The sequence below is a fragment of the Aulonocara stuartgranti genome, assembly GCF_965226115.1.
Source record: "Aulonocara stuartgranti genome assembly, chromosome: 22".
Lineage (NCBI taxonomy): Eukaryota > Metazoa > Chordata > Actinopteri > Cichliformes > Cichlidae > Aulonocara > Aulonocara stuartgranti.
In genome coordinates, this window is record NC_138957.1 from 30,369,071 (window position 1) to 30,396,774 (window position 27,704).

The following is a 27,704-nucleotide window of genomic DNA, read 5'->3' on the forward strand; positions in this document are numbered from 1 at the left end:
GTTTTATCTCAGAAAACCTCAACTGTCCAGCTTTAGACACATCTTCTCAGTGTTTATACGCTAATGTGTGGCTTCCTTTTTGTTCTCTTGAATGTCCAGATGAGGACTTTGTTAGTCCTTCTTCTCTGAGATGGGGATAAAAGTTTTTTTTTTAACTTGTTTTCTCATATCTGTTGTACTGGGATTGTAGAAACATCCAAAAACACCTCTTAAACAATTATCAACAGAAAATGATCCTAAAACTAATTATTAGAATTTCTGATTTGCACTAGTGAGTCTTGGTTGTAGTTACCCTGCCAGACCACTAGATGTCACAGTTAAGCTCCGTATCGCAGATGGTTGTGTTTGTTATGGATCCTCCTCCAGCTGCACTGTGTCTGGCTGTGATTGGCCAAAGCAGCTTTGTGTGACTGCCAGTGAGTTCATTTTCAAGAAATTTTTAGTTTCATTGCCCTGCTACAAGACAGGTGAGCAAGCGGGCTCAGTTTGTTGTGTCCTCAGAGGTAGTCATGGTTTTATTGAACAGGTTGATCACCATTTGTGTCGGATAAATCTGACGGCCGTGTGAGCTGCAGTTTAATTCTCTAAAGTAAAAAATGATCTTCTGTTGGTTTAAAAGGGCTTGCATAGCTCCTGGCTTGACCCATCTATTTACATTATTCTGATTATTATTCTGATTGTTCTGTGCAATCATAATAATAATAATACACAAGCTGACATTTAGAGTTTCAGAATACCAAAGAAAGGGATTTGGGCAAAATCGTCAACACAAAAATCTCTTTGTCTCTTTAGCTGTGCTTTGCAGCATAATGTGGCAACAGCTGGTCACGAGTCTTCCAGTATTTTATAAACATTTATCATTAAGGGTCAACATCTTAAAACATCTTCAAATCTCTGTTTAAGAGGGCCTCATCGTCTAAAGAGCTGCTAAATATATTATTAGAGCTTCTGAGATTTGTATGTAAAGCTGGGTTCAGCAGGCAACGCTTGCGGCCTGAGATTTCCAGGGCTCACGATGGCATGTCGCCACCACGAAGGGATGAAAGCCTCTGGGACTTGATTAGTGCTTTCCTCCTATTGGTTCATGAATTTTCCATGTGCGTTTGTGTGTTCGCTTATGCTTGTGGTTAATGAGTGAAGATGGATTACCGCTGGCCTCACCGCCACTCGGGAGTATTGCATTTTTGGAGGTCTCCATCCATATGTGTCTCTGTGAAAGCATTCACCATAGATCAGGCGAATGTTGTGTGTTCAGACGTCTGCAGTGTTGGTGCCAGTGACTGATGAATCTTTCTCCTGCAGAGTTATTGCCATGCTGTACTGTACAGAATCACGTGCATAAGCGGTTTTATTCAACTTATGTGGAGAGATGGTGGGTGGAAGTGGCCTATAGAGGCTTAAAAACTGTAGGTGGGGAGGAGGGGGGATAAATGTGTGCGTTTGAATTAGAGCGATTGATGACTGTTTTGGGTTGGAAATATGGATCCGATTTCAGTGGAATTTTATATTGAGGGCTAACGCTGAGTATTTTCTGTCAGTTAGAAAATAAGATGCATATCGAAATTTCCCAAAACTCCAAAAATACATCTGATAATCAAAGAGATTAAAGCTGTTGCAGTCTGTGTGTGCACGTTTTTCGTTGCTGAAACAATCATTTGTGTCAAAGCATTAACTGTTTATGGGTTTTAACAGCCAGATTGAAAAGGAGGATTTTCCAGCAAATCCACTGGATTAACTGCCCTTTAAATCCAGGTACTTCATCACTTTAATGCAAAAATGCTGCAGCTTCCATATGGCTGTAATTGTGCACAGACTGACCTGATACAGCTATTGATATTGAAGGCTTTGCTCGGTCTGAATTGTGCAGAAGTATCTCTGTTATCAGTCTGTGCCTCCATTTCACTCCCCTCTTGGATTTTGCTTCCTCCCTGCATCCTTATCGTTCTCTCTTTTTTAGCTCTCCCCTGATTCCTTTAAATTTCTCTCCTCACTCCTTCCCTCTTCCCCTTCTATGACATTTTTCCCACACCATTCATAACCTGTAGCTTCACAGGCAGGTGGAGATTGAAGGGAATAGATGGAGAGAGAGAAATTGAAATGCTTACCAGCTCCTCATTTATTATCACAGATGCGACGGTCTGATTCCGATTTGATTTCTCTCCTGTCTGCCTGGATGGCTGTTTTTTGTCTCTGTCCCTGTTGCAGCCTGTCATTCAGGAAAGCTTTTGGGTCAAGTGTGTGTGTGTGTGTCTGTGTGTGTGTGTTTGTAGCATGGAAAGCTGCTCACTAACAGCCAAGAGAGAGAGCTAGAGAGAGAGAGAGAGAGAGAGTGACGGGAGTAACGAGGAAGCGGATAGGAGGAGGAGGAGAGCCAAGGAGGGAGGGGTGGACTGTGAGAGTGAGAGATCGCGCAGAAGAGAGTGTGAAGCTGCAGCAGCCGGGAGATAAAAGCTTTTCTCTCCCTCTGTCGGTGTCTGCCAGCGAAGGATAAAGCGGAGGAGCAGAGGCAGTCGAGGGAGAGACCGATCCAGGCTGCCTGCTGTCACTGGAGCTCCCGGCTTCCCCTGATCAGCAGGCCTCAGACCACAAATACACAGCAGGACAAGACACACTCGTGGACACGTATGCAGAAAGAGCTCACACAGCTGACCGGGGGGACCGCCCAACCTGGCGGGCACTAAACATACATTCGTACTCCCTTTTGGACAGTTGCTCCACGGTATCAATCGGATCAGTCCAGCCATGCTTGTCTGAGGGAGCCACAGTTTCATTTTAACTGGAGACGCCCTGTGTTTCTTTTTTTTCCTCTCCCCTCTTGTCGGTCTTTTAAGGGGACATGGGCTGCGTACTCTTTTGTCCTAACCTCTGGCGCTGTGCTGTGTGATGTTTGGGACTGCCCTTTACTGGATGCTATATCCCTCTGGCTCTCTTCCAGGTGCAGTACACATCTGCACATGAACTAGGTCCGCTACTAGATCTTGATCTTTGCAAGACCTCACCTAAGCCGACAGAGGACCCACGTCTTCTTCAGCCTCAGAGTGCAAGCTCCACTTCCCACACCACATGCCTAAATTCTAATTAGACCTGGTGGATGTGAGAAGCTATTAAAAGGAGAAAAAGGCACCCGAGAGGAGAAACAGTGAGAGGCTTTTTAGTTTTTTAGGGTAAGACCTGATCTAAATACCCCCAACCATTACTCCTGCAAAGTGTGGATGGTGTCAGGCTGTTGCATCGTCGCACTGCACCACCTGATGAAGGGGACGCTTGGCAGACTGACAGCAGGACACAGCAGCATGATTGGATAGTACTGAAGCACAAGTCAACTTTGATCCTCGGGGAATCTAGCATCAATTGGGAACAGTCTGTGCCCAGGTATTCAAAGCAGAGATAGACACGATGCTGAGCTGTCTGGGGAGCTCAAGGTGGAGTCTGCCTGTATTTGTCTGCTTCCAGATTTAGACAGATGCTCTGCTGAGGCTAACAGCTGCATTTACATTGGTCACCCCAGATAATCACTAGAAAAACTGTCAACTTTCCTGCCAATCCTGTCAGTAGGAGAAATTAATGCCAGCAGTTTTGAATCCTGACATATTGACAGCAGCAGCTCGAGGTGTGGATGTTGAACAGACACATGGCAGAAGGATTGACACATCATGTGAGAAACCAGCTCATTGAACAGCGTAAGTCGTGGGAGGATGACGAGAAGCATCGAGGCGGAAGCTGATGCTCTGATTTGAGTATTTAGGAAGCTGTCAGTGTATTGGCTGATTCTTCCTGCAATCTGCAGTGGCATTGGCTGACTACACACTCTGTCCGCCACAACCAGTCTGGACAGTGCGCTGCCTCGACAGAATGAGACTCTGAGCGTGCCATTACTACGAGGGATATCGACAGTATCACCATTAATACTGCTTCCGCTAGGAGCAAATTGACGGGATTCCCACTGATCTTACTTCTCTTATCTTGCACTGTATCAACATTACCAGGGAAGGAGAGGGCATCATTAATTCATGAGCTCAGATAGATACTAGAGCTCCTGGATAACACCAGCACCTGTACCTGACATTAAATCTGTTTTTGGGTTGTTGATGATGGAAGTATCGCGGTGAAACTGAAGCTGACGAAAGTGTTTTTCCTCACATCATCTCTTATATTTCGAATCACAACACTGAACTGAGAAGTGAGATGAGACCCAGAAATTCTGCCATTCTTTTGCTTGTCACCTGCAGGTGCATACAGTGTGTGTGAGACCTCTGGATTATCACTAATGGGCTGAGCAGCACTGGACTGTACTATATTTTTCTCTCTCCAGCAACTCATCATCCTGCCTGACAGCTTCCCTTACACCAGGTTATAGCTCACCTGCCAGAGGACCCGTGATAAATCAGACATCTGACCCAAACTGAATTTATTTTCCTCTCTCGTGTGGCTCTGCTGACACAACTGTGTCCTCATGTCCTTGACTCCGACCACAAGTCTTTTCAGATTGAGAAAACAGGAAGAGTAAACCTGTGTTCTTAGAGAGTGAGTGTCTGGCGACTACACTACCCGAGTCTGAGTCAGGACAGGCAGAGGAAAGATAAAGGACGCCGAGGTCCTTTGACACAACAGCCTGCCACGTGATTGGACCAATAACTGCCTGAGGAAAAGACTGACTTTTTCTCTTCTTCCACCTTTATTTTCAACGGGTTAAATTTAAGACAGTGCCACAGAAAATGGAGCAAAGCCTCCTCGTCTTAACTTGAAACTACCCTCATAGGTCAGATTAACGAGTGAGCCTTACAGTTCCTCTTTTTGTAAACAAGTGGAATAAACCTAAATGAGCATCACTTTAGGTCTTATAAAATAACTGCCTTTCTTTTTTTTTTTCTACGCTCTTCTTCATCGACATTGAAGTCATGGGGAACTCCATGGGCTGTGTTCGGCCTCCTCGGGAGGGAGAGCTTGGTGGAGCCCCCCCACTTTCACCAAAGAAGCGTCTGCGTTTCAGACGTAAGCACAAGGGCAAGAAGACCAGGAAAGGCGAGGCAGAGCTAGAGGACAGTGAGCGGCAGAGAAGCCTCGAGCCTGATGAAAAAGAGGAGGAGGAGGAGGAAGACGAGGAGGAAAAAGCTGCTGTCAGAGAAACATTTGGTTCAGATTTTAACAGCAGAGCTAGGACTCAAATACCAGTGCCTGATACACATTATTCCAAAACGAATCCCCACAGCAATACTCTTTCCCCCGGCTCTGTGAGCACCAGCGCTGGGGGGCTTTTGGGCAACATATTACTTGAAGGGACCCCCAAACCCAGCCCAGCCTGGAAAGGGGTCTTCTGCTTTCCAGGGGAGGAAGACACCGTCAGTGCAATCATAGATGTCTCCAGTATCCCGAGCCAAACCACCACTACCACCCCAGTCAACACAGCCCCAGCTCTGGGGAGCACCACTCCGGGCGGAGGGAGGGTCTATCGTGTTAGGGAGAAAGTCCAAGGGGTCCTGGAGAAGCCTTGGATACTCCGGCAGAAGAAGGAGAAAAAAGACAAGGGCAGGAGAGAGGATAAAAATGAAAGGGAGCATGGAGGGGAAAAAGGTGGAGGAGAAGGGGCTGTACAGGTGGTGAAGACGCCTTCAGACAGGGACAGAAAAGGTGTGGTCCACATCAAGGAGGTGGACGGTAAACTCTGTGTGGTGAGGACGGTGTACCCCAGTGACTATGGCTCTCCAGTGTGGAGGGGTGAAAGTGATGGAGAGGTGGAGGTCCACAAAGAGTCTCCAACGCCATCTCCAGTTACAGAGAATATTCTCAAAGTCCAACTGTCTGAGCAGGACAAAAGCAGAACCAAAATATCTGCAGGGGATTTCCCCACGTCCTCAAGCTACTTGCAGATTCAGGAGACGTCGGCTGTCAAAGGATTTCGATTGGACTCTCCAGCGTGGGCACAAGAGAGGGCGTCTCTTTTGGAGTCAGGCTATGCCAGCGACCTGCCGCTGACCTCTCCGGAAACAGCGGGCACCACTCCCAGTCAGACAGACTGGGGAGGGCTGACCAGCAGCTCGTCCGAGAGGCTGGACTCCATGATTGAGAGCCCGCTGTCCCTACAGCATCAGGCAACTAGGAAATGCCTGCCACAGGTTTGTGTCCTGACCACAATCCAAATCCTCAAGCCAAGAAAAACAAAGATCCGAGACAGCTAGTGTGAACAAGAGTTTCATACATGTGCAAATACCATCCTTGGTAGTGCAGGGTTTCAGGAAGGCAGGATGACTGATCCAAAGGTGCAAAAAGTACAGAGCCCCTACATTAAGAAGTTAGCAGATTAAGGAAACATGCTCACTAATTAGATCATAATTATTATATTGGTTTTAAAGTATCAGAATTTGTCAGATATTTCACAGACTAACAGTAATTTATGTAAACACTGTTAGTTTTAGCCCTAATTGTGACATCTACTGTGTCCGAACTTCCCACCGCTCCTAAGGAAAAGGGAATAGTTTTACTTTTGGACTCTAGTCACTGACCGCAGATGTTTGCTTCCAGGACTGAGCAGTGTTTTTGAGTTGAACAGCATTTTTCAAACTGGTGTTCTGTAGCGCTAAGAGAGCCATTTACAGCACTTGATATCTTTCTTTCCTTTTTTTTAAGGGTGCTTTTGTTGTCATGTGTGCACCATGTTTGCAGCCGTGAAGGTTTATGTGTGCGCGCCGTTATCGGCTCTAGAAAAGCACTATAAGTCTCTCCGTTCTTTCCGCCTTTGTTCCTGCAGCCTAATCAGCGCAGCACAGACTGTGCCCCTCAGTCTCAGGATCCGTCTCTGCGCCCTCCCTTTCTTATTTTTCTCACAGCACACGTACTCGCTCATTGCTGACGTCTGTCAGAGTGTGAGAGGCGCACAAGCTGTGTGTGTGTGTGAGACAGAGAAGGAGGGTCATTGCTTCAAATGACAGGGTTTCCTCTTAATGTAAACTGAAACTTGTCATTTTAAATAGCACACAGCACATCTGTGTTTGGGTCTAGCTCCAATGATTTTAGCTGGAAGCGGTTATTCAGGGTTAATCAGAAAAGTGAGATCAGTTAACTTCAGCTTCAGTGAAATATTAGATGTCCACGCTTTTATCATATCATTTTGTAATTTCTAGACTCGCTCTTTCCTACCAGCATGTCTAACTATTGTTTATGAGGTTTAAATGCAGCGGTTAATAAAATGCAAGTTGTATTCCTCAATCAGTTAAACTTTGAATGCACTGGTCTAAAATTTTGCCCGTTCATATCCTCAATTGTTTGATTACTGCCCACAGCTTGTGGCTGGAGCACAGAGCAGGACCATAGTGGGACCAGTGAATCACCCTGGAGGGGTTCAGAGATCTGACTATCATGTCTCTAAGAGGAGGTGTTTCATTTTGTCCAACTGAGCGGAAGCTCCAGGGTAGACCCAAGGCACTCTGATGAGATTAAGTCTCTTAGCTGGTTTGGGAACTCCTTGGCGTTCCCCCAGAATAGCTGAAGGAGGTGGCTGGGGAGAGGAAGGTCTGGGCACCTCTGCTTTGTCTGCTGACTCCACCCAGATAAGCAGTAGAAAATGTGTGGCTGGAACTTTAATTTCAGTCAGTTCCTAATATGCATCTTACTCAGTATTGGCTGGGTAAGAGACTTTGGGGACAGGCTTTTTCCTGCCTACAGGAAGTTTTGGCACCTCATTAAAGAAGTTTTAACCAGAGCCAGAGAAAAATCCAAAGCAGTGAAATAAATTGTATTTTTTTAACCAGTTTTGTTAATTTGATATTCCTTTTAATCTTGCTAAATTAGCTATAAAGTAGCCAGAAGTAACAGGAAAATGCACAGATTTCTTTATTATACAGTAACAGACAAACTTTTCTGTGCTCAGGGATTACTCTTAATGCCACAACCCAAAAACCCATTCTGAGCCAGGATTGTTTACTACTGCAAACACATAGTAGGTCCTAAAAGTTCAGAACCATGAAGGTTATTTACTTTTACTGCCACAATATGATATCTCAAAAATAAATCTGCCTCTAAACCAGAGTGTCATACTCTTTTTAGGTCATGGACTGCATACAGGCCATGTTGGTCTCAAGTGTGATGGACCAGTAAAGCTACTGGATAATATTTAATCATAGTATGTCCAGTTCCATTTACAGATCAGAGTACGACACTTTTAATATATAAAGTATTTGGGAATTTAACAACATGGTATTAAATGTGATTCAAACAAGTTTGAAGTTAAGATCTAGAAATAACTTAAATTTTACTTTAACTTTCCACTTCTGTGTAAAAATGCTTGCGTCACCACACCAGGAATAGCCGTGCTTTTTATCGAAATATGTGAAATTTTAATGAATTCTCTGCAATTTCTTAGACTTTGCAAAACCATCCGGTGGGCCGGTTCTGCTCTAAATCTTTTGCATAATCCAGCCATAGTGCAGATGCTGAGATCTGAGTGCTAAGTGTGTTGTTTTCTGATAGCAGACCAGCAATCCCATTAACATGTGATCAGATATAACTGAGAAATAACAAGAGCTTCTAGAGGAGAATCAATCTATAAAACATTAGTCTCCAAAAGTCGATGATGCAATAGCGACTTAATGTGTTGAAAAGCAAACATGCAGGTTGTTGCTCAGGCCTCGGCTTATTACAGCACACACTTGCAGGAGGGATCCAAAACAGAAAGAGGGAGGCTTCCTCTGCTAGCTTACAGCTGCTCAGCTCTCCTTAACCTTGAAAATAAGAGAGCCTGCTGCAGCCACTGCAGTAATACAGCTTAAAGATGATGGGCACTTTTTTACCACGGCTGCTGTGGTTTGTTCACTTCTCCATCACATGCTGAAGGCGGTACAGTAAGGGGATGCTGTCGGGTTGTGTTAGGCTGTACTTGATCTCATTTGGTGCACAGCTGCTGCTGAGTCATGAGAAACACGCGTTTGCTATAGATCCTGGCTCTGCAGAGTTCCCCGGTTTAAAATGCTGCTTTACTGGGCAGCGATAATCAATACTCGTGTGTCGAGCGTGCTCCTGCGTCATGTCACGGTGGGTGAGTGTCAGGATGTGTCTGTGTTCAGTTTAAAGTGCAGCTGTCCTTTGTGTGTGGGTGTGTGTTGCCCTTGTCTGCATAAAAAAGGGATTTGAAATGTGCATTCATCAGTGAGACGGCTGCTTCATTGAGCCCAGAGGGGATTCCTACCGCACACTGAAAACACCACCCAAATTTACCCGTTTACCCCCATCCTGCTGTGTCTGAAGCTATCCATCCAACATTTATCTTTCTGGCCTTCATGCACCCATCCATCTTTTCAGCCTTTAAACATGATTTTGCAGAGGTGCTTCATGTTTAAGTCAAATAAATCAATTAATCCATCTTTTATTCTTTTTTTATTTTTCCTATCCAGCACTCACCCCTCCCTCTCCTCCCTCCTCTCCCTGCAAACTTCAAAGAGGCCATGTTTCTAAAAGAGGGCTGGTCCAGAGCCCCAGGGGGCTGCTAGTGGATCATGGATGCTTGTGACTGGATCATAGCTGCACTGAGCACTGCTGCTACCTGATCTAATCTCTAGTCTGTGTGCGTCTGTTTATACTTTAGCTGGAGTAACGTTCACACGGCTGGGTCACGCATGAGCGTCACATCTTCACAAGTTCATACCCGCACTTCACACCTGCACATACCGTGAAGATAAACTGTGTTTAGTGAACATATAATCAGGCCTTTAGCTCAACTGGAGAAGCCATACATGTCATGTGACCTGACATTAACCTGTACTTTATCTTAACTTTACTCACTGTGCGTAGAAATTAGCGAGTATCTTGTTCACACGTTCAAATTTGTTGTTTCAAATCCCTTTATTTCGTTTAATCTCTGTTAAGATCCACGCTGATGTCACCATGTCACGCAGTCATTCGTGTTTTCACGGTTATTATGGAGGCAGAAAGTTTGAGTTTTTAGTTTGAGTTTGTTTACTTATGATTGGAAAAGAAGAAAACTGTATTAAATGATTACATTGAAGTTGCGTTGACAGGGGACATTTTTAGACTCTGAGCTTCAGGAGACTCGGTCGAGTTAATTAAACAGTTGTAAAGTTGAACGGTTTTGTCTTCGTTCGTTAGCCGAATACCCAACAGACTAATTTAGGAAAGCTAAATGTTAAGCCGACATGGTTTAATGACTGCGGAGACTGTTCGCAAAAGACATAAACTACTGGGCTAAGCAGACTTGTTTACAGCGAGATAGCAGTAATAAACTTATAGTTTTTTTTTTGTTTTTTGTTTTTTTGGATCATTGAGGAGCAAAACTTTGAAAATCAAAATTTCAGAATAAGCATTAATTTTATAAAATGTGTCTCTCTTTTTTTTAAGTCGCATTACTGTAGGCGTCTCAGCCATTTCTGCTGTGAGCTGGCATTTTGAGTCAGCTGACAATATGACATGCTTTAAATGACAACCTTTTCCTCTGCACACTAAAGAAGGAGAGCATAAAGAGATGCAGAAGTAAGAGGTTAGGGAAATAAATGGGCAGAAAAGCAAGAGAGAGATTTAATGATTTAGTGAATCATTTTTATAAAATTATTTTGTGATTTTTGGTACCTCTGATCCTCCGTAGGTTAAAGCAAACGCATTTATGAAGCGTGGGCCGACTTGAAGGACACTCTTGTTCTGCTGTTCATGCTTCACGCAGCCTCATTCATATCGTAAACTCAAGGTTCACCTGCTTTATCAGGCGCTGTCGCCCGTATCTCTGCAGCAAATGGCCTGACAGAAATTGTACTGCAGCTCACAAAATAACAAGCTGTGTTTGAAAGCTTCTGAAACTTACTAATTCACCTGATGCATGAGGGAACGGCAGACGTGCACAATGGGGAAAAGAGGATGAAGTGCTGTAGCAGTGGGAGTGCAGGCTCTGTGCACAGATGCAGACCTCACACAGAGTGCAGTGTCAATATTAAGATGGAGGAGTCGATGCTCTGCATTTCCCTGCAAAGGAGGCTGCATGTGCACGAAACACATATTTGTTGATTGCTGTTTGAGTGACAGTGTAGTCATGGAGTAACTGTAAGAAATGCTAACCTGCTCGCTGTAGCCCCCACGTCTTAGTGCAGGCATGTGTGGTGTGAATAATGACGAGTTGTCATGTAGCAGAAGCGTTTGTTCGTCTCAGTTTTGTGTTTACATTGTGGTCGAGAGGCTCCTTTAGTGATGCAGAATCTTTGGCATATGTCATTTTCACTGAGTGAATGAGGACTCAATAGATGTTACTTTACGAGAAGCTGGAAGCTATACATGCACAGTGCTGTTGCCGACCTTGCTCATCTTCATCACGTTTCCTTCTCTCTCCTCTCCCTCCCGTTCCTCGTCTTTTTGGCTGTTGCTGCAGTCTCCTGGCACGCGCTGGACTTTCATACTGCTCTGTATTAGCAGCAGTGAGAGAAAAACTGAAAGACTGAGAGAGGGTGGAGTGTCGGACTGTAGCTGAGTTAGGGAAAGAGAGATGACAGAAGAATACAGATGACAGTAGCGGCAGCCTAGCACTGACAGTAACCGCCTATACGTCACTCTGCCTTTGTTGCTCTGGGCAGATGGATCCAAAGAGCTCCAACTGAGAGGAAGAAGAACGCAGGGGGTAAATGGCTGAGTGGTCGTGTAGCTAAGTGAACCGAACCAAGCGTTAGGAAGCCGTCAGTCTTTGTGGAAGACTTTCTTTTAGATCCACCCCTAATAAGCATGCACGTCGTTAGAAGAGCTTTCAGGAGCCGTGTGCTGCTGCATCTGTGGTGTTTAGAGGCGTTTGCACACACAGACTCCTGAAATGTTAGTAGAAAATGCATGCTCACACACAGCTGGTTTTTCATTTTTACGCAGTAGAGCACACTCACTCTGCTTTATCATCCATTCAGACAACAAATTGAACTGTAATGTAGAAAATTAACTTCTTGTTCTATTCAGTAAGACTTGAAACCAGAAACTGAGATTATGAACCCATCAGAACAGTGTTTAAAGAGAGTTGACACCTGTGAATGTCTGTACGGTACTTATGTGGTTTTAAACACTTTTATACTGGTGTCACTTTTCAGAACTGGAAGCTGTGTTCATAGTTTATATACAGTTTGTAGGCAGGAGTTTATCTGAAGCTGTCATTACAGACGGTAGTTGGCATGAGTCGTGCTCTCCCATTTGAAAATTCTTGCTAATGTAATTCAGGGAGCTCCTTAGTGGAGGACGACAACCTCTGGCTCGCTGTGAATACACGAGACTGAAAACTCTTATGGGTTTTGTGCTCCGGAGCTGGCTGGTTAAAGGCTGTTAAATGTCTTCTTTTGTTTGTGAAAATTATTAGTGTTTAGGCTTCTTAGTTGTTTTTTGCCCCCAAATTATTAAAAAATAATTAATTTTTTTCTTAATGTGTTAATGTGTTAGTTACTACAAGCGCAATTTAAGGATCCCCAATGTTTTAAAAAGAAACGAGCTTAATCAATTAAACAATTACTGGTAAAGGCCCACTGACGATGCAAAAATCAAACCTATTTGTGGCCAAGTGCATTTTGTTTAACATATTTAACCGTCAGATCGTGTGCATTTGACGTCGTCTCTGAACTCCGTGAAACAAACAGCAGGGGAGACGATACGAGGACTCTGAGTTTATGTAGAGGAGGAAGAGGATGAGAAGGAAGAGCAGATTGATCAGAATAAGAAGCAGAGCAGATGAAAGGACATGAAAAACTGAAGAGACAGATTGAGGTTGGGCGGGGGGGGCATGAGACAGATGAACAGGGTTGGGGGGTAGGGGGTGTACGTGAGCTAATGAGCAGGATAGACTGTAGACGCTGCAGACGGGAAATGGGAGAAGGCATTAATAAACATTAATAAAAACGCCTCTGAAACGAGCACATCCAGATATCACACATGCACTCAGTCATTAAGTGTCAGGAAAGTGATGGTCTGAAAAGAGCGAGCGGGTTGAATAAAAGGAAATAAAATCTCTGCAGTGAGTTAGTTTCATACAGAGAGGGAGAGAGAACGTTTCTGCCAACTCACTGTAGCTGCGTCTGTGTGTCTGCAATGAAGCTGATGGAGAGAGGCTGAATGCATCAGTGCACAGAAAATAATGAGAAAAGTCCCCACATGCTGGATCCTGATTAGATTTGTTTTTGTGAGTCTGAATATTGTTTTAATGTGTTTCAGTACATTTGGCAACGAAGCCCGAAACATTTTGACTCTCAGATCACAGCTCTGCAGAGGTGAGGGGGGGGTGGCGAATACCAGTCGTAACCCCGTCTCTCTCTCTCTCTCCCTCAGATTTCAGAAATCTACGTGTGCGGCGAGTCAGCTGACCTCACAGCCAAAGAGAAGCTGCTGTTATGGAGCCAGCAGGCGATAGAAGGCTACCCCGGCCTCCGCTGCGTCAACTTCACCTCATCGTGGAGCGACGGACGCATGTTCAACGCTCTGCTGCACAGATACAGGTTAGACGACGAAGGGCGTGATTAAAATGTCCTTCTGAGAGACACACAGACTGACTTCAACACACAAAATATTAATTGGTGATGTCAAAATGGTTAATATAGTTTCAACAAATACTTGTAACAATGTATCTGGTTGTGTGATTGAAGTGGTTTGATCTTAATCTGATCTGAAATCATTAGACAAGGACAGTAATTCATGATCTCATGCTAATGTTCGGTGATATTTTCACAGCAGACGCAGCAGAAATGATCTGTAAAATCTGATAAACATAAACAGAGTCTGACGACCACAAACAAACAGGAAAAAAGCAAAACAAAGCTTTTTTTTGTTCCAACTCCTTTTTCAGGCCCGACCTGATCGACATGGAGGTGGTGTCACGGCAGAGTAACCGTGAGAACCTGGAGCAGGCCTTCGAGATCGCTGAGTCGTTAGGTGTGACCAGACTGCTGGATGCTGAGGGTGAGACTGTTGATCCACTGTTGAGTCATCTGGCCAGCTTGTTCATGGCCGAGCACAGACAGGTCTTCAGTGTTTTACTAACTGAGCTTCTTATATTTAACGAAAGTTGTAAACTTGAAATTCAAATTAGGCTGTCCTATTGTCTTCCAGCTTTTATTTTGAAAGCTTGCCAACCTCCCAGGCAACCAGTAATGACCCACAAGCATACACTTTCATATTTACAACTGTATCTTTAATGGCTCTAGCTCCAGACCCTGGCTCTGTGTGGAAAACCCTTTTATATATTTAGGTCTGTTTCCCCTGAAGAAAAAAACGCCTCAAAGACTCATCATAGACCAGTCATTCCAGGAAAAGCTGCTGAAGACCTCCAGAGACCTTAGAGAAGTGTTTGTTGGCACAAACAATACAGGCTGTTTCTACAGCCTGTATTTTTTCCTGTTGTATTTATAAGGCTTATATTAAGTGATTACTTTTGCTTTAATTGACAGTTTGGTTTTTTTAATCCACACCACCACAACAGATCTGAATAGACGGCCTGTTTCACTTGGAAGGGCTCTTTTGACCCCGTGTTTTGATTTCACATCAAGTTTCCAGATACAACTGCAGGACCTGGACTTATTCCCAAACCTTTGATCTGCTTAATTTATCAATAAAATCATGAAAAATGCTACATGCCTGACCAAGAAACTGCTACATTTGAGCATCAGAAAATAGACTAAGTAATGCTTTTTGTCAGTCTCTCAAACAGTTCAAGACTGAAAGTCGGTACTTCAGATGCAACTTAATTGTTCCTTTTATCTTGTTACAGACGGACACAGCTGTGAAAATGTTCATATAAACACTGAGCCTTCCTAAATCTTACTGGCTGCTTGATTTATGGTTACAGTTCATTAACTGATTCACGTGTGGGTTTGGGTTTAACACTGAGCCAAATATCTGAAAACCTCAGAGGCTGTTTTTTCTCTCTCTCTAACTGATAATGTAACAAGCACCAAACTATCTGCATAATTCCCGCAGCTTTTCACTTCATCCCCTCTCATTTTCTCCCCAGACGTTGATGTTCCCTCTCCAGATGAGAAGTCAGTCATCACTTATGTATCCTCAATCTACGATGCCTTCCCTAAAATCCCCGAGGGTGGAGAGGGCATCGGCGCACACGTACGTCACGGTCTTGTTTACCATTCATGCCTTTATTTATTTATTTATAATTTGTTCAGTTTAAAGCATGCACTACACTTCCCAGGACTGCATGTGATTTGTTAGCATGCATGCCGTGCAGTTCGTAGCACATTCCTGCAGTACTGTTCCTCCATATCCTGTTAACATTAAAACATGAATACATTTAGGCAGGTTATTATTAGTTCACTGTGGACCTTTTTGAGTAATGAGCCAAAACCTTTAAATAATCATGCAGTTAATTTAAAACTGTTCCAGCTATTCATTATGAGCCAGCCTACCTGTTGCCAGGCAGTGTGTGAATGTGTGATGCATGATTTCCCACTAATGAACAGCTTCTGTCACGTCTGCGACATTTTCTTTCTCTCCCCCATCCTCAGGAGGTGGATCAGCGCTGGTCGGAGTACCAGTCCAGGTTCTCGTCTCTGCTCCAGTGGAGCCGCCAGCACACGGCCCTCATGGCCAACAAGAACTTCCCACAAAACCCCGTAGAACTCAAGGTGAACACGACAGTTTTCTTTTAAATATTTAGATGTGCGAGAGTCCATGTTTAAGAAAACCACCTAATAAGCCAAATAAAGGAGACTCGAGTAAGTTGAAGTGATCATTATTCTAAATTATATATTAGAAGAGCACTCAGGACGTCCCCCCGTAAGGTCAGTACCCATCCCCCGAACTTTATTATTCCTAATAATGTGATCTGGACACCAGCCAGAATTTAACGAGCTCGTTCTTTGGCCTTGCTCTCCAAGTTTCATTAAATTTGTCTGATGGTTTGTAAGTCTATGGAAAAAAAAGAAGCTCAATCTTGTAATATTAAATAGTAATTATGATAATTCCTAGACCCGCTCTTTGATCTGCACCCGCACCATATTTTGCGACTCTCTACTTTGCTCATGAAACTGAATCTCAGTTTCATGAGATTCAGTTTGGTGGTTTTTGCATAATGTTGCTGATAAACCGACAAACGGCATTTAAAATGTGTAATGTTTCACCCAGCATTGGGAAAATTGGTGACATACAGATTTACCTTCATTCTAACTGGTGTTTTTTATGCAAATTTGCTTGACAGCAACATGAATGCATTTGACTGTGGTGGTAATCGAATCCCTGTATGTCTTCCCAGCTTTGTATCTGCAATCCCACAGACGTGTAGCCTTGAATAAGGCAGCTGACAAACAATTTCAGTGAAACCTTGAGAGAGCAAATAAAGGGAGGACACAAGGAGGGAGAGTAGAAGGGTTTAATAATGTGGAAACTTCACACAGCAGTGTATTCAGATTAAAGGCGAAATAAAGGAAGAGTCAGTGAGTTAGTTTGCAGAAGAAGGCGTTAGATTGAAGTAGAAAGAATAATGGTTGACGAAGTGTCTCGAGATGTGGAGAAAAAGAGCCGATTCACGTCACGAATGACCCCTCAGGCAGGCGGTGATTAGGAAGCTGTAACCTTTGAAAACAGGTGCTGGCTTCAAACAAAGCCTGCGTTAACACCGACTCCATAACGCTGTTTCTCTCCTTCTTCAGGCACTTTACAATGAGTACGTCCATTTCAAAGAGACGGAGATCCCCGCCAAGGAGATCGAGAAAGGTCACATCGAACACCTCTACAAACTGCTGGAGGTAAGAACAAATGAAGAGTGGAGACGAGGAAGGAAAAGGCGACCAGCACTTGGCACCTTTCCGTGCATCATGAGGTCGAGCTCAGGGGGATTGTGTCAACGAGAGGAAGTTAGAGAACATTGTTGGCAGCGTGTTTGTGTGCGCTGAGTCACACGTTCGCCTCCCGAAGCGAAGTCGTTTCTTTTGTCGAGCTGTTATCAAAGCAGCAGATTGTTTGATTGTAAACAAACACATGATAGCCGATAATAGTTCCCATTTTATTCTCACTCAGCTGATGTTACCGGGGTTTTTCTGCGGCGTGACTTATGATTGCTCATAAATGGGGTCACTGATGTAATGGCTTTGGTAGCGCGTCCCACTTTGAAGCCTCGTCTTGAGCTTCACGGCTTTGGATTTTTAGGAGGTAGAGGTGACCATATTTTGACCTTGGCGAGCTCTGTTAAAAAGCTGCCTCCACAGACTGTAGCAGCTTTTATTTTCGTTTTTTAGAAGTACTCCAATGCAATGCAATTTAATGGGAGCGCTATTTAAAAGAATCACCCTCCAAACAATTATGAAAAATGTGGGAACCATAGCTGGCTTGTACTAACAGATGTTGGGATGTTTGGCATGTATTTACGCTGCGTGTGTGTTTGTTTATTCCAGGTGTGGATAGAGTTTGGTCGCATTAAGCTTCCTCAGGGCCTTCATCCCAATGACCTGGAGGAGGATTGGGGTAAACTCATCCTGGAGATGCTGGAGAGAGAAAAGGTTCTCTGGCCAGCTGTGGAAAGGTACACACACACACACACAAATCTCTTCACATGTTGCATATAATTAAATCATAACTGCTGATCCCATTTTTTTTTCATCATCTTCTGTGTGCATTTACAGGCTAGACCTGCTGCTCCAGAGAGCCAATAAGATCCAGAACATGTCTCTGGACTGCGAGGAGAAACTCACCCTCGCTAAGAACACACTCCAGGCTGTGAGCGCTGAACCTCTCTCACTTCACATCCATTTAATTTCCTCTCACACACACACACAGTCCCTGGGTTTATGTTGGGTAACTGTTTAATAATTTGGCCGAGTATTTTACAGGGTGTTAATGTGACCAAGCCGTAAACGTGAGCGCTCTTTTGGGACTGTAAATATTTACACACCACTTCCCCTGCCCTCTGCAAACATGCTCACTCCTTCCTTTGACTGTGTTCCTCGGCCTGAGCACAACTTCCTGCCTGAATGAAGGGACGTTAGACAGAATAAGTGATGTGCTGGGTCTGGAGTTTCTTTGTACCCTGATTTTTATATATTTGTTTTCACTTTATTGCTCCTGCTAGTATTTGCTGCTGTCCACTTTGATTCCACTTTACTGTTTACTGAATTTATCTCTGTGTAAACACGAATCCTCAGGTCGTCATACTTCATAATAACAGAAAAGCCAAACAAAACTGATCAATGATCCCTCCCCTGGTCTCCAGGACATGTCTCGAGCGGAGAGCGGCGAGGGCGTGCAGTGCGAGAGAGAGCTGGCCTGTTACCTGCAGGACTGCGAGTCTCTGATTCAACAACTCTACCAGGAGCTCAAAATCCTGAGAGATGAGAAATACTACCAGGTGGAGCAGCTGGTGTTCAGGTGAGTCATGGTGGTGGGATGGAGTCAGTGGCTTGGTCTTTTTGAAGGACCAAACATGCCAGCATTTCAAAAATTAATACAAAAAAACCCTCTTAGTGATTCTGTTTTATTTATTTTTAAAGTAATTAAATGTCCCAAAAATATATATCTATAAATCTATTTAATTTAATTTATTTACTTATTTCATTTTTTTAACCTTAATCTTTTCTTATTACACCTTTTAATTTCTTTATATTCCTTAATTTAATGTTGGTTTAATTTATTATAGTTTTTGTGATTTCTGCATTATTTTATAGACCTAAAATGATTTAGGCAGTTTCAGCTCTATCACAGCAGTCTTCAATTAATTGTTATGATCTGGACAATTTAGATTAATAGCTGGGAATACAAGCTACTCATTATAGGTCAACAAGTTGCCTGTTGTGTTTTTGTTTTGTATTAATACCTATTGTATCCTCCTCTGCATCTAGTGTTCACTGATATAAACCAGTGGTGTCAAAAAATGATGGAAAGCGTGTCCTCATTTTGCTTCTCATCAGCATGCTGCTCCGTCTAATTTGCACTGCTGTTATGAAAGCTAATGAAACAACTATTTTGTAAATCTGCCACTGTGTGCTGCCCTTTAAAGCAGCAGTACCTTTAAAAAAAGAACTCAGCTTTGTAGCAGGATCATACTGTCAAAGATTATTAAATGTTTCATAGGTTTATAATAATGTGATCAGTTATGTGCTTTTTTTTCTTTTCTTTCATCAGAGTTTCCCGCCTACAAGAGGAGCTGGTCTCCCTCAGACTGCAGTGCTCCAGCGTCTACAGGAAAGGCCACTTCTCTCAGGCCCTGGGCACCACGGGGACAGAGCACACCCACCAGAGACCCCCTGATACGGGCCTCTCTCTGGGTCAGACGCTGCTGGGAGCTGTGGGAGCGGTCGGAGCCGCACTCCTGCGGCGACCGATGGCTCGGTCCCAGCTGGTGGCCATGTCTTCATCAGAGGACGAAGGAAGCCTGAGGTTCATCTACGAGCTGCTCGGATGGGTGGAGGAGACGCAGGTCAGTCTCTGTCAGCCTCTCTTAAAATTAGGGCTGTTGTTTTTACTGCTGATTATTTTATACGCTGTTTTATTATTAAATTATTTAAATACTGAAAATAAAATGTAGTAATTTGGTGAAATATGAATTAAAAGCATCCTAAATATCATAAAACATGAATCAGAATTTGTAAAAAAGTCACATATGGATTCAGAAGTCGTCACAAGCCTAAAAACATCACATTCAAGGTCTTAAAAGCATTCAAAGACATATAATAGAAGATATCTGTAATTTTCAGTGGGTAAATCATTCTGTGTTTGTGTTTTAGGAGCTGTTGGAGCGCGCCGAGTGGGGTGCAGACCTCACCTCTGTAGAAAAAAACCTCGACGAGCACAACAACATACACACTGCGATTGAAGAGCTGATGAACAGCCTGCAGGAGGCACGCAGCTACGAGGTTCACACATCCCTCCTCCCTTTGCAAACACGGGCGTCTGTCCAGTGATGGTCTTTGTAACGAGGCTTCACTTTCTCTCCTCCAGGCTAAAGTCTCTCCCAACTTCAAGAGCAGTTACTCTGAGACGCTGGCCAAGCTGGAGAACCAATACTGCAAACTACTGGTCAGTCTCAGCTCAGAGGGGCTTGTGGCTTTGTTTGTGTGTGTTTGAGTTCCTCTGCACTTCTTTGTTTCCCCAGCTCACCCAGCATCCTCAGTTAATCCCATTATAGCGTGGCACAAATCTGCATCTGCGCTGTCTTCTCCTGCTGCCCCTAAATGTCCCCCCTTTCTGTCTCTTCTCTGTGTCCTCTGTTTTCTATTCATCCCATAATATATTTGTAATCACATCCATACTTATTCCTCTCAATCTGTTTTTCTTCTTGGCTTCTGTGGGTTTTTAAGAAGTATGTGCTTGTAGATTTACCTCTAAAAAAGCTATTTTAAATGTATTAAATGCATTAATAACATTCAGGACAAAGAAGGGGAAAATAAACCACAGGCACAGCTCACTTTGAAATATTTATGCATTTCTCCTCTGGCCTGTATCGCCATTTATCCATCTGTCTATGTCACCAACCAAAATAAAATGTGCGGCTGGCTAACGTTACAGCTCAGCCGAGGGAGCCGCAGTTGAGTTTATATCCTGTCAAGTGTAGATGGACGCTCAGTGAGTGTAGTTTGTTAGAAAGAAAAGAGTTCTCTGCTCATGAAAAGGTTTTCAGATTTATTTACTTTTTAAAATTTACTCCACCTCTTTACAGGTCACGATTTCTGTAAATAGACATTATTTCAGAGTCTTTCTAAATTACTTTTTCCCACCACAAGTGAAGAAAAGGCAAATATTTCTACACCTGCATACATGGGCAACTTGCACTAAAACAATTGCCATCACAACACTATCCAAATTTGATTTTAGCGTTCAGCACCCTTTAAGGAATTACATGCGGGACATTGGGCTCTTACATGGGGCAGTGTTTGTCATTAGTTTTCTGGGAAGATGCATCTGGATCGTCAGTGTAATTCAAATTTCCAAGTAAGAGGGATCCTTTTGCAGTATTTGCTTCTGCACTGCTGATTAGCATGGGGCTTTGTTTGTGTGGTTGCCATAGGAACATTCGTCATGGCGCCTGCGGAGCTTGGAGAGCCTGCACATGTTTGTGTCGCAATGCACTGACGAGCTGATCTGGCTCAACGAGAGGGAGGAGGAGGAGATCGCCTACGACTGGAGCGACAACAACACCAACACGAACGCAAAGAAAGAATTATACAGTGTGAGTGTGAGGAAGAGGAGAGACGCACACACGGACGGTTTCCTCCGTCACAAATTGCAAACCTTTAACCTCACTTGGTTTCCACGTGTATTTAAAGTCAAGATAAAAGTCTTGTTTACCTCCCAACATATAAAGAGTAACTTTGCATTAGACTGTTTGTCTTCACCTTTAACCTTCCCCGCTTCCTGTTCTGCCTGCAGGAAATGAGGTTAGAGCTGGATGAAAAACGAGATGTGATGCGGTCACTCCAGGAAACGGCCAGCCGTCTGTGTCAGGAGAACCATCCTGCCAAGCAGACCGTGGAGGTGAATTTCATGATTTTTATTCATTCGGGCTGGATGACCTTTAAAGATGCTGGGTTTCCGTATCCGTGGCTCGCTTGTCTGGAACAAATCAACCACGTTGCTTTTGTTAAAATGCTCTTTTATTCACTTTGCACTCACTTTTTCTAAGCCTTCCTTGGCGACGAGCAGGAATTACTATGTACATTTTAAAATACTGGTGTAGCTACACTTATTTGGGATATGGTTTTCATACAGTTTCATGCTAATGCTGCTTGTCCCCTATCACTGCTGAGAGCCAGAAACCCCTGGCTGGGTGAAACGCTGACTCTGTCTGTGCTGATTAACATCCCAGTTAGAGCCTTGCAGATAGATTACAGGCAGTTTATATGATCGGAGACTGTAAAAATCTCACTTATTTCCCCTAAAGGACCTCTTACATAAGTTTAGCATGGCACCAACTTTCAATATCCATCCATCTCCCTGTTATCAGGCTTACAGTGCAGCCCTGCAGACCCAGTGGCAGTGGGTGGACCAGCTCTGCTTGTGTGTGGAGCAGCATCTCAAAGACAACACGGCGTACTTCCAGGTGAGGCTGAAATTCTTATTTTTCTGAGTTTGGCAAAATAATTCATCCACATATATAATTAGGCTTATATTAAAATGATTTTGTATTATTACATGCAAATCCATTTTTACTTTTGTCAGTTCATGACTGACGCCCGGGACTGTGAGTCATACCTCCGCCAGCTCCAGGAAACCATCAAGAGACAATATACCTGTGATAAGAACAGCAGGCTCAGCAAACTGGAAGACCTGCTGCAGGACTCAATGGTATCTACACATTTGCTTTCTGTCTTACGAATAATATTCAGTTTCTTCTATGCCAGACAGATTTATGGTGCTGAAGGAAAGACCGACTGTGGTTTTATATTTTCACTAGATTTACTGCAAAGAATTGTCATGTTAACCTCTACTGGAGCTCAGTGACCGATAACAGAGAGACAATAACAGAGGTTGTTTGACATCATGTCTCCATTTAGCGAGATAATTTCAAGAAGCGGCTCCATAGTGTAGTGCTTAACAAACATCCCCAATTTGATCCTGGGAGGAAGAGGCCATCTGGTGTAACACCAAATCAAACATGCACAGCTACCTGCTGTGGCAACCCCTTGTGCGTAAGAGACTAGTTGAGAGTGTCCACTTCTAATCTAAGAAGGGTCTTTGTTTCCTTCTCTAACTCTGTGTCAACATCTCAACTTTACTTGATATTTAGGATTTATTTTTAAAAAAAGCACTTTTCCCTAACTACTACACAGACAGTGCTTTGGTTTCACTCACACACCTTTAACACACCCCAGGGGCAAATTATGAAGGTGGTGTCTTACCTGGAGCCACTCTGACCTAAGTACTAGAAGAACCAGGTTTCAAACCATCAAACGTACCACTCAGTCACAGCTGCAGAGTCATGTGCAAACCAGAAAATATTGTACAATGAACATTTTAAGTAGCACATTTCTATCCCAGATAACTGAGCATCCTCAATCTCTGCTTCCACCGTGTGCACAAAGTGCAAACTCGAACATTCAGTATACTCCCAGACTGACATATTATCAGGAATGATACAGCATTTTTCTAACCACTATAGCATCAGAGACCTGCAGTAGCTGAGCTGCTGGTGTTGCAGCGTCCTCCTGATTGTTTTTGCTCTGCCTCGGGCGGCTGCAGCACCTCATGTGACAGGGCAAAGTAATCTGTTACAGAGTCCTGAATCATCTCCCCCCCATGGCACATTTGCAAGCCTGCCATATTTGCACCTACTTCTCTCACACACACACACACACACACACACACACACACACACACACACACACACACTCCTCTGACTTCGAGCAGATGGCAGGGTTAGTGTGGGCATCGCTCCACAGGCCAGAGCAGCATCCATGTCCTCTTATTAAAGAGGTGTGCGAGAGAGCGGGTGTCACAAACAGATGCTTTTCTTAGGCCGGTCCTGCAGGTACCTTTAAATGACATAACAAAGAAGCAGCTGAACTTTTGTTTGACAGAGATAATAACTGAGACAGGAACATTGAATCATCCTATTCAGCTTCTTTAAGGTGGAGATTGGTGTTTAGCAGTGTCCGTTTGATCAGACCTCTCCCTCCATTCTGACTTGTTTCCTGCCTAATCTTTCCTTTGTGGACTGTCACTGAATGACTTCTTCATATGTGGTTAGATACCACAGGCATTTGTTGCCTTTGAAGTAAGATAAAATACGTATTATCGCCTTGTTCAGGAACCTCTCCCTAATATGCTCCACTATATATACCCGAACAGTGACCTGTACTATGTGCAAAAGAACAGCAGACATTATTTACCGTCAGAACAGGGCGGATCTCCAACGGGAGATTGAGAGACCAGTGTCGGACTGTTAGAACAGCTTTGAAATTCTCATGAGTTGTTCGCACTCAAGTAAAAACCACCATCACTTCATGCAGCTATCCCTTCGGCGCCAGCTGCGGTCTCAAGGCTGGAGCTGAACAAAAACACCCTGATAACGACTGTGTTTAGACTGTTCTTCCCATTGTATGCAAGGCCACCTGGGTTGGCTGGAAGACTGTTTACTTAGCCTGGCAGGGCGAAGGACACTGTCTCAGCTGAACTCTGGACACGCACACACATACACTGATACGCACTCACTGATCCCCGCCTCCCTTTCCAACCTCTTCTATGCTTGTTCCCTCCTGGAGAACACGGCGGGTCTGGGCCCAGCACTGGAATAATAGCGCAGGGCAGGATGGCTGCAGTGTTTGTTTCGGATTACTCCTCACCCCCCACCCACCCCTGTTGCTTGTCACGTGCTCCACAATGTTGTGCTGTGGACATTTATGTGCTTTCTGTGCAGAGGTGTTTTTTTGTTTACTGTTCTCATGCTGTCCTCCCATATGAGCCCAACATGAGTAGAGGTCTCTTTTTTCACTCTTGGACTTTCCCATTGTATTGTGCAATTCAGTGTTTTTCCCGTAATACTACCGATCTCCGACCTGTCTCCCCATGTGATGTCTGTGTTGTGTATGTAAGGGGTGTGTGTGTGGGGGGGGGGGTTTCCCATTTCACTGCAGGGCAACTTGCATGTGACAAATAAAGTTCTGATTGATTGATATACCTGAACAGTGACCTGTACGATGCGCAAAAGAACAGCAGACATTATTTACCGTCAGACCACGCTGCCGTGACCCGGATTCAAACCGGGGTTGCTGCGGCCACAATGCAGAGTACTAACCACTATACGATCACGGCTGGCGCGCTGGATTATGCTGTTAGTTGCAGTCTGTATCTTGCAGTTGTCTCACTCCACTATAACACTATAATATACAAACAACGGAATTTGAATGAAAACAATGGAATTTGAATGAACAGAACAGAATTTGAATCAAAACAATGGAATTTGGATGAAAACAACGGAATTTGGATGAAAACAATGGAATTTGAATCAAAACAATGGAATTTGAATCAAAACAATGGAATTTGAATGAAAACAACGGAATTTGAATCAAAACAATGGAATTTGAATCAAAACAATGGAATTTGAATGAAAACAACGGAATTTGAATGAAAACAACGGAATTAACATGAAAACGACGGAATTTTAGAACAAACAATGGAATTTGAATGAAAACAATGGAAATAGAATGAAAACAACGGAATTTGAATGAAAACAACGGAATTTGAATGAAAACAACAGAATTTGAATGAAAACAACAGAATTTGAATGAAAACAACAGAATTTGAATGAAAACAATGGAATTTGAATGAAAAGAACAGAACTTGAATGAAAACAACTGAACTTGAATGAAAACAACTGAATTTGAATGAAAACAATGGAATTTGAATGAAAACAACGGAATTTGAATGAAAACAACGGAATTTGAATGAAAACAATGGAATTTGAATGAAAACAATGGAATTTGAATGAAAACAATGGAATTTGAATGAAAACAATGGAATTTGAATGAAAACGACGGAATTTGAATGAAAACGACGGAATTAGAATGAAAACGACGGAATTAACATGAAAACGACGGAATTTGAATCAAAACAATGGAAATAGAATGAAAAGAACAGAATTAGAATGAAAACAACGGAATTTGAATGAAAACAACGGAATTTGAATGAAAACAATGGAATTTGAATGAAAAGAACAGAACTTGAATGAAAACAACTGAACTTGAATGAAAACAACTGAATTTGAATGAAAACAACAGAATTTGAATGAAAACAACAGAATTTGAATGAAAACAACGGAATTAGAATGAACACAACAGAATTTGAATCAAAACAACGGAATTTGAATGAACAGAACAGAATTTGAATCAAAACAACGGAATTTGAATGAACAGAACAGAATTTGAATCAAAACAACAGAATTTGAATGAAAACAGCAGAATTTGAATGAAAACAACAGAATTTGAATGAAAACAATGGAATTTGAATGAAAACAACAGAATTAGAATGTACAGAACAGAATTTGAATGAAAACAACAGAATTTGAAAACAAACAATGGAAGTTTAAAACAAACAACAGAATTAGAATGAAAACAATGGAATTTGAATGAAAATAACGGAATTTGAATGAAAAGAATAGAATTTGAATGAAAACAATGGAAGTTTAAACTCTGTTGTAAAAATGAAAAGAACTGGTTAATGAGTTCACAGGTAAGGTAAGGAAAAGCTGGTTACGTTAAGAAATTTGATTGGGCAATCCAGTGCCAATAATGAAATAACATGACTGTAATCATTCAAGCTAACCTGCAGCCTGTGTTACTACAATTTCTTGCTATCATAATGCTGTCATACATGTTATCCACGGTCTTCTTTTAGTGCAAGGCTTCTCTGGTGATCTAATTTGTTTTAAAGAAGTCCTTGACACCCTGTGGTTGTAATTAACTAGAATTCCTCATGCATCCACATTATAATTTATGTCTGTGTAAATTATGTTTGTCACTGGTCCTGCTGACTGCAGCGAATGCCATCTCACTGTGAAATTCATTCCTGGGGTGTGATGTATGAAGTTATTAGCTCTCTGCCTCAGACTGTGTCTAACTCTCGGCTCCATTCAATGTTTTCTTTCCTGTACCTGTAACTGTCTCCTTGTTGTCTCCCTCTCTAATGAATCCTTAATGACTCTCTCTGCTTCTGCTTTAGGGGCGAGAGAGAAGTGAAGTGTAATTCTACCTGTCAGGGTGAAAAGCCCATGTTAAATGTTTAATGCTTAGTGGTCAGGCTAACATGGGCAGCTGAGTCAGGAAGCAGCAGGCCCACTCATCTCAGCAGCTACAGGCTAATAGGCCGTTAAGCTGATTATGTGTTGAAGGACTTCAGACAGAAAATGTTGCTTAAATATCATTTGGGTGGATTTTGTGGTGTGAAAATGAAAAACTTGAGGAAAGATGATATAGGGTGAAACATCTAAATGTCTACTGGAAGGATTTTCTGAAGATTTTGTAAACTCATTCACGGATTTCTCCAGCGTTATTTGTGATTTAGACTGAAACGTCTGCTGCTTACGGTGGCCCTGAGAGGTCAAACGGACTGCAATAAGAAAAATGCTGCAAAAGCACACAAAACACAATGGAAATAGGAAAAACAAAAACAGAAATGGGGAAAAAACACAAGATAAGTGTTTCTGGGGAGACAATAACCCGACGGACCAGTTGCAGGAACCCAAAACATGGTAGGCGTGTTTTATCATGATTCATATAATACTGATGACGCACTTACCTCTCATCTTTGCTTTCCTCACAAAACTGATAGATCCTCCACTTCTTTTAAGTGTCTCCCAGTGCAATTATAGGCATATTTTTGGTTCCTGCAACTGGTCCGTGGGGTTATTGTTTCCCCAGAAACACTTCCCTTGTGTTTTTTTTTTTCTTCTATTTCCGTTGTCGTTTGACCCTATTTTTGTTGTGTTTTGTGTGCTTTTGGAGCGTTTTTCTTGTTGCTGGTGTTTTCTTAAGTTGCACTCCGTTTGGCCTCTCAGGGCCACCGTAGCTGCTGGATTGACTTCCATACACTGCATTTTGCTACAGATATTTAGAATTTTTATATATTTGGTGTTTAATTACATATTTTTCTGTTAAAATGCATCTAAAATGCAACCTGATAGATCTGCCGTAGTTTTTTAACATTGTTTATTATTTATGGCGTGTGACATGGGTAATTATCAAATAATTACCTAATGGAAAGGTCAGCATGCTGTTAACGTCCCTGCTTTAAGTTCTCAGATACATAGATCTTTACCTTACAATGGA

General features: G+C 42.9%; 1 protein-coding gene across 10 annotated transcripts in view; it reads left to right on the forward strand.

Moving 5' to 3' along the window:
• The window catches only part of macf1a (microtubule actin crosslinking factor 1a), a 230,901-nt gene that overhangs the window by 110,878 nt on the left and 92,319 nt on the right, over positions 1 to 27,704 (forward strand). For 5 of the 10 annotated variants that reach the window (XM_082520383.1, XM_082520384.1, XM_082520385.1 and 2 more), the window contains 15 exons: positions 13,279 to 13,445; positions 13,793 to 13,905; positions 14,957 to 15,063; positions 15,462 to 15,581; positions 16,605 to 16,700; positions 17,346 to 17,473; positions 17,574 to 17,667; positions 18,161 to 18,315; positions 19,069 to 19,363; positions 19,671 to 19,799; positions 19,885 to 19,962; positions 20,951 to 21,112; positions 21,313 to 21,417; positions 21,887 to 21,982; positions 22,102 to 22,227. In XM_082520383.1, coding sequence (XP_082376509.1) covers positions 13,279 to 13,445; positions 13,793 to 13,905; positions 14,957 to 15,063; positions 15,462 to 15,581; positions 16,605 to 16,700; positions 17,346 to 17,473; positions 17,574 to 17,667; positions 18,161 to 18,315; positions 19,069 to 19,363; positions 19,671 to 19,799; positions 19,885 to 19,962; positions 20,951 to 21,112; positions 21,313 to 21,417; positions 21,887 to 21,982; positions 22,102 to 22,227 — 1,971 coding nt within the window. Of the gene's footprint in view, positions 1 to 4,584; positions 6,114 to 13,278; positions 13,446 to 13,792; positions 13,906 to 14,956; positions 15,064 to 15,461; positions 15,582 to 16,604; positions 16,701 to 17,345; positions 17,474 to 17,573; positions 17,668 to 18,160; positions 18,316 to 19,068; positions 19,364 to 19,670; positions 19,800 to 19,884; positions 19,963 to 20,950; positions 21,113 to 21,312; positions 21,418 to 21,886; positions 21,983 to 22,101; positions 22,228 to 27,704 lie in introns of those variants that run through there. The other 5 variants (XM_082520377.1, XM_082520382.1, XM_082520379.1 and 2 more) reach the window with 2 other exon arrangements.